Source organism: Ochotona princeps, chromosome 1, assembly GCF_030435755.1.
Source record: "Ochotona princeps isolate mOchPri1 chromosome 1, mOchPri1.hap1, whole genome shotgun sequence".
Taxonomy (NCBI): Eukaryota; Metazoa; Chordata; class Mammalia; order Lagomorpha; family Ochotonidae; genus Ochotona; species Ochotona princeps.
The window spans coordinates 69,145,106-69,158,480 of record NC_080832.1 but is presented as its reverse complement, the minus strand read 5'-3'; the positions used below and the strand labels follow the sequence as shown (position 1 = coordinate 69,158,480).

The following is a 13,375-nucleotide window of genomic DNA, read 5'->3' as shown; positions in this document are numbered from 1 at the left end:
TATTTTCAACTAAGCAACTACTCATAGGGAAAGGGCTAAAAAGTTGGCGAAGACAACAATCATAATTAGAAGGAAAACAATTTTGTTAAAAAAAAGAACAAACAAACAAAACAGTAGAATAATCTCATCACATCTCTGTCCTTAAGCTCATCTGTTCCAGGAAGATTCAGAATTTATAAAACAGAAAATAATAAATTATTAATTTCAGTTAATATAATGTTATGCTTCAGATAAGGTTATTATAACAATTTTCCTAAGAGAACAAACCTGCTGCTTGGCTTGATTTTTCAATAATTTGGATTCTAGCCGTTTAATAGTATCATTCGTGGCAGGAAGTTGTTCCATATTAGTATCACTTTTATTACTTGTATTTGTAGAAGCAATATCCATGAATGAACCTAGGAAAGCAGAACGTTTATGATTATAGATTAAGAATAATGTAAATACTTCACACAATAATATCTAAATTAAATTCGGTTCTAAACTAGCGAGACATAAATAGAAAAATAAGACTTTTTAAACTAATGATAGCTCAAACTTGCCTTTTAAAAACAAGATTCATTTATTTATGTGAAAGAGAGAGAGATCTTCCATCTGCTAGTTAATTTCCCAAATGCCAACAAAAGCCAGAACTTGGCTAGACCAAAGTTAGGAGCTAGAAACCAATCCAGGTCCTTCACATGGGTGGCAGGGACTCAAAACAGCCATTGCATGCTACCTCCCATGTACATTAAGCTAGACTGGATGGAAAAGCAAGCAGGACTCATCTTAGGCATCCTGATTTGGCATGCCAATGTTCCAAGTGGCAGCTTACCCTGTTGGATCACAACATATGCTTTCAAATAAACCCATTTTAAGTGGAACTTAAAGATAGCAGAAAAAAGGAAATGATATGCCTAAATGATCTTATTAGAATATCACTGAAGGCTCTTAATTGAGGTGGGAAAGATAACAGGAAGAATGAGATGAAGGAAGTAATCAAGGACTCACTAAGAATTGTTAAATGTGAGTTTCTATTAGATATTAAAGAGGTAGTTCCCAGGATGAGTGTGGAGTTCCAAATGGAGGAGAAAAGTAACAGTATATAAATGTTGGAAAAAGCAATGATACTGGGTGAAGTTACCAAGCAAACAGACATCAAGTCCTGGACACTTTGACACTGATAGATTGGAGAGATGAGAAGAATAACCAGCTAAGAAACTACAAGTGGGCAGAGGAATAAGATAAAGACCAGGCTGGTGCGCTCTTCTGCAAACCAGCGAGAAAAAACTGCTACAAGAAGGACAAAGTAGTAAGTGATGTCAAATGCTACTGAGTCAAGTAAGATGAGACTTGCAAATTGACTGATTAAAAAGTCAGTAATACACAGATAACTGCTAACCTTGACAAGAATAAATCCAGAGTTGTGGTAGACTAAATGGAGTAGGTACCGGAAAAAATGGAAAGAAAGAATATTTTCAGATAATGCAAATACAGCCTAGGTTTGCTCTGGGAATTGAGTGAGCAGAAAGACTATAGCTGATGATATCAGAGGGGAGAATTTCTGGGAAGGACAGATAGGATATAATACACAACCAGAAATATTTGTTATTGACTAGGAGCTTGGATAGCTGAGTGACAGCAAAAAAAAAAAAAAAAAAAAAAAAAAGAGAGAATTTAGAGTAGATGAGCACAATTGTAGTAGGCAGACAAATGATAGTGAAGTAGCTTGTGGAAACTGTCTTTTGATTACTCCAATCATCTCATTAAAATAGTAAACCAGTCTTATCTGAGAGTGAGGAGAGGTGAGGAGGTGTTGCAAGCTTGAGGAGAGAGGATAAGTAAAAAAATTTTCTAGAAGTGAGGGGCTGAAATGAAAATGTGTCTAGCAGCAGTAAGCACATACTCACTCCCCTGCAAGGAGCAAAAGCCTTTGCCACCCTCAGAGTTCACTGAGGAACACAGAATACTCGTTATACAGTTCTTTATCAACGAGAAGCACATACAGGAATTCAAAGAATTTGAGGAATATATCACACAGGAAATAGCAGGACTGATACAAAGTCAAGCCAAATTATTGGGAGTGAAGGATGCAATAGAGCTGATTAAAAATTCTGTTGAAAGTCTCAAAAACAGAATGAATGAGGCAGAAGAAAGAATCTCAGAATTGGAAGATATTTATAGCCACAATGGTGAAACAATTAAAAAGCTGGGAGAGGAACCAAATCAAACTAAAAAAAAGTATTCAGGGCCCGGCGGCGTGGCCTAGCGGCTGAAGTCCTCGCCTTGAAAGCCCCGGGATCCCATATGGACGCCGGTTCTAATCCCGGCAGCTCCACTTCCCATCCAGCTCCCTGCTTGTGGCCTGGGAAAGCAGTCGAGGACGGCCCAATGCATTGGGACACTGCACCCGCGTGGGAGACCCGGAAGAGGTTCCAGGTTCCCGGCTTCGGATCGGCGCGCATCGGCCCGTTGCGGCTCACTTGGGGAGTGAATCATCGGACGGAAGATCTTCCTCTCTGTCTCTCCTCTGTATATATCTGGCTGTAATAAAATGAATAAAATCTTTAAAAAAAAAAAAAAAAAAAAAAGTATTCAAGAATTAAGAGACAATATTAAAGACCAAATATAAGATTCATGGGAATTCCAGAAAGTGCAGAAAGAGAAGATGGGTTTAAAAATGTATTTAATAAAACAATAAAGGAAAAGTTCCTTAATATGGAGAAAGAATTGGGAAACAACACCCAGGAGGGGCACAGAACTCCCAACAGTGCTCACCAAAAGTGATCTTCACCATGACACATGACAATCAAGCTTTCTTCAGCTGAACATAAGGAAAAAATCCTTAAATGTGCACAAGAAAAAAAAAATCAATGGACATATAGAGGAATGGCAATTAGACTCACAGCTGACCTCTCACAGGAACTTACAGGCCAGAAGAGAAAGAAGCAACATATTTCAGATTCTAAAAAGCACAGCACAGGATAACGTATCCAGCAAAGCTTTCCGTTGTCTTTGAAAATGAAATAAAATTCTTCCACAGTAAAACAAACTGAAAGAATATGCCTCTTCTAGCCCTGCCCTACAAATGATACTTAAAGATGTTCTCATGACAGAGAAAAGCAACAGTACCCACCAAAACCAAAGGCAAATGTGAAGAACATCCCAGTAAAACAACAACAGAAGACTTAATCAAACAAGGAACGACCCATTGTTAAAATGACAGGATCAAGTTACCACCTATTCCTATTAACCGTGATGCAGATGTTGTAAACCCATCAATCAAATGTCATGGATGAGTGGACTGAAACAAAAAACAAATCCCATCTCTCTGTTGCCTACAGGAGACACATCTCACCAACAAAAATCAGCAGAAATTATATCGCATGGATTTTGATGTTTTTTTATTTTCATTTCTTCAAAAACAGTTTTGATTTCTCATATTAAATTCTTCACTGACTCATAAGTCATATAGCAGCATCATTTTCAAGAAGGTTCTTGATTTTCTTTTGCATTTCTTTAACGACACATTAATCCTGCAGTAGCATGTTATTTAACTTCATGGTGTTATTAACTTCTTTATTGTTCCTGCTGTCAATTTTGTTTTGTGGCTTTTCTTTTTCGGGGATGTATAGTAACTGTGTAATGGAGACTATCATATCCAGATGTGAAGATAAATGCAGTGTGTATCTCTACTTCCAGATCAAAGATGAGCTCCCAATGAAACTATTAACTATATCTTGACAATAGGACGCTGGACCCTCTGCCATTGTCCATGCCCACAATGATGGAAATACAAGTGTTTTTGAAGAACTATACTATTGTAATAATACAGGGGAAATCAGTGTATGTAGATTTGGGGGAGGGGTCAGGGAAATTTCAGACCCTATGGAAATGTGTCAGAAAAAAATTAATATTAATTTTAAAAATTGAAAAAAAAGAAAGTACAACTAAGCAAAAGTTTTAAAATAAATGAAACTACTTTTGAGGTGAGAGAGACAGACCAGTAAAAATTTCAATAAAAATAATTTTAAATGAAAAGTAAATATATGAGGAGACTAGTAAGATCTTCCAAGAGATATCTTTTAATTCCATTTTCCATGTACTTTTTGAAATACTGTTATATATGTATACAAGCACATCTTTTAGTTATAATTGATGTCAAAATGGGTAAATGTCATATATTTTGAGAAGTGTAAATCTGAGTACTTTTTCTATATTTTTGACACCCACAAGCTACATATCTGAATACTTTTTAATGAAATGAAGAAAAATTCTTAACTATTACTCAGTTTCTTAGACAAGAGTCTCATCAAAAGAGAGCCTAAAAGTAGAGATGGTCATGATTAAAAAATTTATTAAACACTTTTACAATACTTTCTAATACTATTTAGCCTAGGAGCATTGGGCAAAAACTTCATGTTAAGAATGACATTCACAGCAACATAATATACAAACTTATTTTATATAACCATGCAAGAATTCCAAGCTTTGGAAGCAGGTCTGAAATAAAGTCTTTAATCTGGGACCTTAATGAAAAAGGATGCACCTGGAAACTCAAATTGCAGTCAATCATATGAAATGAAGGAATTAAAATGCAAATGCGAGCATCATTCACTGCTTCTTGATTATAATTTCATGGAGATAGGACTCCACCCCTCCTCCCCAAAATCAGGTTATCAGTCTTGTTTCTGCTCATTTACCTGTACTAGTAGCAGAGTTGCTCTGTCCTTCATCTGAATACTGACAAGGATACTGTAATGGCTCATCTGCTCCGGGGAAGTACTATATATCAAAAAATAAAGAATAATTTAATATTTCTTTACTACAAATAAATTCCTGTTAAGGTTAACCCAAAAACTGTATCTGAATTACTTTTCTGTCAGGATTTGGACTATAGCGAATGTGCTGATTCTCCTTGAGATAAATACTAAATTTATACTTGCCCAAGTTTCTGATTTAGTAAGATGATGACATACTCTTTTGAATTTCAATCATGACGACTGCCAGCAACCTATCTAAGTAACTTATTTACATGTAGTGCAAAAAATCTTGAAGGAAACAACAAATATTGCTCTTGAGCAGTGGTGGGGGAAATTTTTCCTCTGTCAAGGGCCATCTGGTTATTTATAATATCATTCACAGGCCATACAAAATTATTGGCTCAAAATTAGCCAGCCATAGATTTACTGAACTTTGAGTTCTGCCTATGGTTTCTTGGTAGGGCTAGACCAAATGATTTCAGGGGACCTACTAGCCCACAAACAGAGCAACATGTAAAACAGAAAGTTACCATAGCTCAGAAGCATCTGAAATGTATTTTTGTTCTGAAGGCAATGATGTAACCTTTTAAACTGCTGCAAAGATTATCAATTTGACAACAGAGACAATATACCATAGCATAACTGTTAAAACAATAAATATTAAACATCCTAAGTGTCAAGAGAATAGGTATCAGATGTTTTAAGAATTGGAGACATAAAACTGAAAGCACTAGCAACACAAAAATATTTACTTTAGGGAAAAAAGATACTCTTCTGAAATTAGACAAGCACATATATATACAGTAAAAATTGAACAATTTCTGTATCTGAAAATTCTATTATTTTAATCAGATACTAAGCTGTTTCCTTATGCATGAAATCCTTAGGACCTTAATTTCTATATTTTCTGGAATCCAAATACGACAGCAATGCTAACCAAATTAGTTGAAGCTGTTTTTCTTATAATGTTTTCAATAGACTGAAAAACTGGTATCTTTGACCACTAGAAAAATCACCAGATCTATATTTAAGGAGACCTCAAGGTTGTTTTATGGGTCAAAATGCTCTGAAATTCAGCTACTTTTATAAGTATACAAATTGATTTTAGCCAAAATTCTACTTGATAGCATTCTTACTTTACAAGAGTCTAAAAGCCTAAAAAGATATTTTAAGCAATTTTAAAATATTTTGCTTTGTAGAGTAGGAAAGTTTTCTGTAAGTCATAGAAGAAAACTGAATTTTAAAGTTTTTTTAAGCTATAAAACCTGTACATTCGCAAAAAAAAAATTCAATTAAAAAAACCCTCAAATATGGCCTCTCTATTTCCCTGTATAATTTAATAACTGGTACTAAGTGTCTGATGATATTTATCACAAAATTTTTATGTCTCTGCTACTGGGAATATAAACTGTAACATCACCTAATTCAGCTTCTCTCCCATTACAGATGAGATAACAGGGTTGGAAACACTTGCTCACCAACGCAAGCAGTGTGAAAAAGCACACCCAGGAACCTAGCCTGGCCATCTTTCTATAACAAGCAGCCAGACTACCTGCGTCCTTCACACCCAAATACTCCTTCTGGTTACTTGAGTAATATGAAAAAGCAAATGGTTATAACGTTTCCTTTACACTAAAATTCCAGTAAATTCAGTATATATTAAGTTTCCCTAGATCCAAAGCCCCTCAAAAGAAGGATTATACCCGCATCAAGTGAGTCATTATTTTCACAATTTCCTCCATGGAAGGGCGCTGAGAAGGATCCTTAGACCAACAGCGAGTCATCAGGCTCTCAATGGGCTTAGGTAAATTTTTAATCAGTGGTGGTCGAATACCTATAATTAAAAATGAGAGAATGAGGGAAAAGAATAAATTTACCTAAAGAGTGGAGCAAGCACTTCACTTGTATTCCCAAAGCAGTATATTGTATATTCTATAATTTAAAATCCGTATTTGGCATAACAAAAGTTCTGTTATGTAAGTTAATATTTATTCTGTTTATATATATTTTCCTAAAAGGAAAACTACATCTTTTAAAAGCAAAATTAAAGCTTTTACAAAATATTGTAATAGCAAGACTGAGATTTAATAATTTGATTTGTCACATTCTTTCATTTACTTAAAACCTTATTTATTTGTAAATCAGAGCCAGAGAGAGAGAGAGTGAGAGTGAGAGAGAAAATCCTCCATCAACTGGTTTTCCCCTGAAAGGGGTAATGGCTGAGACAGGGACAAGCAGAAGCCAGCAGCAAGGAGCTTCCTCTAAGCCTCTCATGTGGGGTGGGATCCAAGTACTTGGGACATTCTCTGCTTTGTTCCCAGGTGCATCAGCAGGGAGCCGGAGAAGTGGAGCACCCAGGACTCACTCCAGTAACGATAGGGCTGCCACAATGCTTGGCCTGTTAAATTCTCTCTCTCTCACTCTTTTTCTTTTTTAATAATGGTTTCATGTGTTTTATTAAGAAAGGTTAAAAGGGGCCAGTATTGTGGCAAAGCCAGTGCTTTTAATGCCAGAATCTCTTCTCAGAATTCCAGTTCGTGTCCCGGCTACTCCATACTCAGTCCAGCTGTCTACTAATCAGTTTGCGAGGGAGGGCATGGGGAGCCTAAAAGCCTAGTCTCTGCCACAGATAGGAATGGAGTTGCTGCCTCCTTGATTCAGCCTGGCCTAACCCCAGATATAGTGGCCGTGAGCAGAATGAACTAGTGGCAGTCCAGCGCAACAGCCTAGTGACTACTCTATGCCTTGCTAACATGGGATCCCATATGGTTGCAGGTTAGTATTCTGGCAGCCCTGCTTCCCACCCAGCTCCCTGTCTGTGGCCTAGGAAAGCAGCTGAGGACGACCCCAAAGCCTTGGGACCCTGTGCCTACGTGGGAGACCAGGAATAGGCTCTAGGCTCCTGGCTTCAGACTGGCTGATCTCCAGCTGTTGCTGCCACTTGGGGAGTGAATCATCAGATGGAAGATCTTTTTCTCTCTCTCTCTCTCCTCCTCTCTCTGTATATCTGCTTAATAAAAATAAAATAAATCTTAAAAAAAAATTACCTAGTGGATAGAAGATCTGTATTCATTGCTCCCTCTCTCTGTCACTCTGCCTTTTAAATAAATCATGCATCTTTAGAAGAAAGTCAAAATGGTAGTTTGATGAAAAGTTATCTAAATTTCAACAATTTCAAAATGCAGTTGAAAACTCATCTTTCATATCAAAACGTTTGTCAACTATGGCAGTATACTTGCTGACTCGCAAATGACTGCTTCAGAGAAGTTTTAGTTGCTGTGACTCGATCATTTCACAGGCTCAAAACTTTAACTTTCTGAATTATCAAGTGTGTAATATTATCAGTAAGGTACATAATTAAAGGAGGCCTAAAATATGAGATTTTGCTGATTTTTAGCATGTAACAAGTTAGTACTTTTAGTCCTAATTTCTTGGCATTCAGTCATTTTATGGCAATCAACAGAAGGAGCAAACTGTCTTGGGTCAACAATCCAGCATTTCCTACAATGACTTTGAATGCAAAAAGTACTACATGTGGTAGAGAAAACCACTAAAAACAGTTATAACCACTGCGACAGCAGCATTGCTTAATTCTTCTATATACAGAACAGTAAATAATAATGCCGCTGATCATCACAATGAAATGAAAGAAATGAAATAATGAATGAAGCTAAAATTTACTAAGGTTAAATAACTGTTCTTCATGAAAACTTAATTTTCCCAAAGCAAATGTGGGAAAACTATTAATGTAGAGAATTATTCTATAAGATGGGGTTAGAAACAAATAGCTAAGTGGTAAGAAATATCATCACTACAGATATCTGAGAACAAGGAGGGCAAGAATATTGGGTCTCTCAGTCAACATGTCTTAAAAATACAGGTGAGTGTGTCCATGGGCAAATTTTTTGTATTTCAGCTTCCTATAAAATGAGGCAACAGCACTCACCTCCTGAGGATGGGTGAAAATCCACAGAGGGGGTATATAATGACTACACTCTGCTTTCATGAACTTAACCAACAACTCATTAGCATTTGTTGCTTTTTTTTCCCTTAGTGAGACTCTCCCTTCATTAGGAGAAGAGGAGTAAGAGGCCATAGCTTCCTAATTATCTTAGCCACATGAGATTTTGTTACCGTATCGACTTTTTCAGAGTCTGGTATGATGCTTCCCTATACCTGAGAGAACGCCAGAGACTGAGCCGGCAGTGGCCCTGCTCTCATAGCCTTCCCTTAGGCAGCACAGCCAGCACTTATCCATTAGCCCTGTCCTGGGACCAGCAAAGCCCCCAGATTTGCACTGCTGTACTCAGAGGGTGGGGATTGACAAAAGGAAGATAGTTTGGTAACAAAGAACTTTACTTTTTAATGTTAGGGATAAACTGTTTCCTTTTCGGGATTGGGGTCCAGGGATGCAGAAGTGGAGAGAGACAGGAACAAACTTTCAAATAGGAAATACAGTATCTATTAAAGAAAAATTTCTTACGAACCATTATGAACAGCCCACATGATTCGGAAAGCTGGCCCTCCAATTTCATCAAAGGGTTTCCGACGTGTTATCACCTCCCAAAGGATAATACCCCAACTGAAGACGTCACATTTTTCACTGTAATTGCTACCTGGAAGAAGAAGGCAGTACAATCTCAGACTCCTGCCCCCACAGGATGTGCACAAACAAGTGCTTTCATTAATCTTCAGGAATCTTGGATGTAAAGAGGCTGCCACAGGTAAAGCTAAGAAAAGCCTTTCTGAAGTACCTTAAATCTTTCCAACAAAAACTTACTCTACATTTATTTATCTTCTACCTATTGTCACAAGGCGCAGGCCATTATCCTTCAGATATTCAGAGCAGCACTTTCTCTGGGATAGAGGATGAAAAATTCCTACGTTCCTTACTCAAAGCTTTTAATCTTGAATTTTCTTGTTCTATTCTCAGCTATCAAAGCAGAAGATATCTATCATTCTGAATGAAAATGACTATTGCAAACAGATTATTCAGGAAAATTTATATGACTACTAAATCCCTAGGTGAACCAGCACAACAAAGTCAAAAACAAAAAAAAGAACAAACCCCAGGTCATAACACAAATCAATAAAACTCTCAAAGACTCAGCAATCATTACAGTGACAGCTTTATATGTTCAAGAGCACACGGTAATGCAGCACTACAAGGTTTATCCACTGTGGACTACAAAGTGTTTTCAGTTGATATCTTTCAGAAATGAAATTTACACAGTGTAACAGTCTGAGCTTCCTTGCTCTAGACAATCAGTTGCGCTATGGTTTGAATATTCAATCCCTTGAACTCCAGGAGTTGATATTCCAAAGTCTTATATTACAAAGAGGGTAGAAACTAAATCCAATCATGCTGTTTAGAGGAGAGCCTTTGTGAACTGATTAGCTTGGGTTAGGCTTTGGGGCTGAATTCCCACGGAGGAATATGGTGGCCTTAGAAGCGACAAATAAATGTATCTGTAAACTTGTGTGCTGTCTCTTGCCATCAGATATCTGGGCCACCTCAAAATTCTGCAAGCAAAATTGCCATCATGACATGGCAAACCAATGCCTTAGGAACTCTGCTATAGTGCCCAAACTGAGTCATGCAAAAGCCAATATTATATTTTTGAATAAATAAATCTTTCTGTTCTTGCTACAATATTGTGCCATTTCCGCATACAGAAAAGTATATTAACTAAGCAAATACATTCTTAAAAAGCAAAATAAATGTATTTTAAATACAAAACAAGAGGCATTCTCTCTCTCTCTTTTTTTTTTTAAGATTTATTCACTTTTTTATTAGAAAGTCAGATACAAAGAGGAGGAAAGACAAAGAGGAAGATCTCCCATCCAGTGATTCAGTCCCCAAGTGGCCACAATGGCCAGAACTGTGCCAATACAAAGCTAGGAGCCAGGAGCTTCTTTCGGGCCTCCCACGCGGGTGCAGGTCCCAAGGCTTTGGGCTGTCCTCTACTGCTTTCCCAGTCCACAGCAGGGAACTGGATAGGAAGCGGGGCTGCCGGGATTAGAACCAACATCCATATGGGATCCTGTCGCATGCAAGGCAAGGACTTAAGCTGCTAGGCTACCACACCAGGCCCAAGAGGCATTCTTTAATTTTGTGCAATTTTACACTTGCATGTCCACTATTTAATTTAATTGAATTTTATGGGAAAGTAACGTCACTCCAGTGACATTTTCTCTGAGATGGCTAAAAGTACCTTCAGCTTACCAAACTAAAAGAAATAAGACATAATCAGGTTATGATTACTGAACAAATCTTCATCTTAGGTCCATTTACAGTTCTGAACATAAAAAACTGCACATTTCAAGTAAATTTCTCACATTTAAGAGATAATTGGCTGTTTTTATATAGAAGCATATATAATAGGCCCGGCATAATGGTTCAATTGGCTAATCTTTCCCTTACACATACTGGGAACTCATGAGTGCTGGCTCATGTCCTGGCAGCTCCACTTCCCATCCAGCTCCCTGCTTGTGGCCTGGGAAAGCAGTCGAGGACGGCCCAAAGCCTTGGGGCCCTACACCCACGTGGGAGACCTGGAAGAGGTTCTTGGCTCTTGGCTTTGGACTGACTCAGCACTGGCTATTGCAGCCATTTGGGGAACGAACCAGCAGATGGAACATCTGTCTTTCCTTCTCTCTCTAAAGCCTTTCCAAGAAAAATAAGTAAATCTTAAAAAAAAAAGAAAGAAAAAGAAAAAAGAAAAGCATATTCATGGAGTATACTTTTAGAACCCAAATTAGATATGAAGGTATAAAAGGAAGCAAACATGATTTTAACATAAACTTGTCTGTTATTTAAAATTCTTAGTATAGCATTTCTGCTCAGTTATCTGAATTTTCTTAGAGCCACTTCATTTAAACTTTAGGGTTGTTAATTTTTAATTGCTAGGAAACTAACACGAGCAAAGCTGGTTCTTGTTTTTCCTGGTATTAATGTTCTAGAGTATCTAGAAACACTACATCAAAAAATATTACTCCTAGAGGAAATAAAAGGTCAGTTTCCCGGATATTTCTTGTTATAAAAAATTTTAACTGTTCAATTCACAAAGCTCGTTCATATGTGTTTTTGTTTAACGATACCTTATTTAATGTACATCAATTCATCAGCATTAAACTAGTGGTCAATGATACTATAACTCATGCCTAAATGAAGATAATCTGGCACATCTGCTTGCAAACGTGTAAAACACATCACAGCCTTCTTAGACTTAGGTAGCACACTGGGGAACTATTTTAACAGAAAAAAAAAAGCACAAAAATAGGGTTTCAGCAGTTTGCCAAAGGTCACTTGTTTGAGAGAATAAAACAAGAAAACACAGCATCGCCTTGTTCAGCTTAAGCTTGAAATGCCAGGAGACTCAAAATTCACACTGCTCTGCCGTGCACCCTCTGTCTCATGGGATAAGGGATTATAATCATATCATGCTTTTGCCATTATACCTTCAAAAACTTCGGGTGCCATCCATGCGGCACTCCCCTTGTTATTGGTCATGTGTGTCTGAATGTCACAGGCTGTACCAAAATCACAGATTTTTAAAACAGTCCCACCTGCAACCAGCAGCAAGCTGTTAAAAAAACAAAAAACAAAAAAAAACAACCATCATTACAATGCCAATATTTGTTTTCACAATAAAAACATATTTCTGGGACTAGAAATAGTTAAACAACATGGATATTATCTTTCACCTTCTATGAAATGTTACTGGGTCACTTAAATGGCCATTAAAATTATGAACCATAGCTTGGAATACTGATAAAGACAAACTGACCATAACCTAAAATTCTTGTAGGGAAACTGGTAGGTCCACACTTTGATCTATCGGTCTCTGGCTCCAGAGCAAAAATGCTGAACACATTTCTCTGCAGCCAAACTAAAATGTGAGGCTTAAACAATCTTCCAGCATGTCAACATTAGCGTCCTGAAATGGGAATTCAACCACAAAAAAATGATTTCAGAAATACTAAATATTTTAAAAAATAAATGAAAATGAACCAACATAGAAGAAACATTAATCATTACTGCTGGATAAGAGCGATGATTTTTGTAAGTTTAAGAATTCAATTCCATGATAATACAGAGGCAAACAGGGACTGAAAATCCACTGCCAAGGATAAAAACCAAGTGTTTCTTCCTCAGAAGCCACAGCTGGTAGCTTACTACAGCCTCAAAATAATACAATAAAGAAATAGGTATACAGATAAATAAATAAATGTTTTTCATGACTCTAGAGCTCAAATGTGACTTTATTAGTTACCAGGGAAAATGGTAATACAAAGAAGAACATCAATTTTAGTATGCAGACCTAACTAGATCCTATCTCCTAGAGGATGCCTTTTATTAGAAAACCGATAGACTGAGATGAGGGTAGAAAGAAGACAGGTATGGATGTTTTCACTCTTTCATAAAGAAGAAAAAAATTAGAAAGAAAAGGTATAATCTATTTCACGAACAGGTTTTGACTGAAATAAAACCCCTAAAGTTTTAGTTTAAAACCAAAATTCTTTTGGACCCAGCGGCTAAAGTCCTCGCCTTGAAAAAAGCCCCGAGATCCCATATGGGCGCCGGTTCTAGCCCCGGCAGATCCACTTCCCATCCAGCTCCCTGCTTGTGG

At 37.2% G+C, this 13,375-nt stretch overlaps 1 protein-coding gene across 2 annotated transcripts in view; it reads right to left on the bottom strand.

Moving 5' to 3' along the window:
- Nucleotides 1–13,375, bottom strand: part of MAP3K7 (mitogen-activated protein kinase kinase kinase 7) — a 77,995-nt gene that overhangs the window by 35,860 nt on the left and 28,760 nt on the right. For both annotated transcript variants that reach the window (XM_004580378.4, XM_004580379.3), the window contains exons 6-10: nucleotides 12,204–12,328; nucleotides 9,230–9,358; nucleotides 6,446–6,576; nucleotides 4,683–4,764; nucleotides 268–398 (exon numbers count right to left, since the gene is read on the bottom strand). In XM_004580378.4, coding sequence (XP_004580435.1) covers nucleotides 268–398; nucleotides 4,683–4,764; nucleotides 6,446–6,576; nucleotides 9,230–9,358; nucleotides 12,204–12,328 — 598 coding nt within the window. The remainder of the gene's footprint in view (nucleotides 1–267; nucleotides 399–4,682; nucleotides 4,765–6,445; nucleotides 6,577–9,229; nucleotides 9,359–12,203; nucleotides 12,329–13,375) is intronic.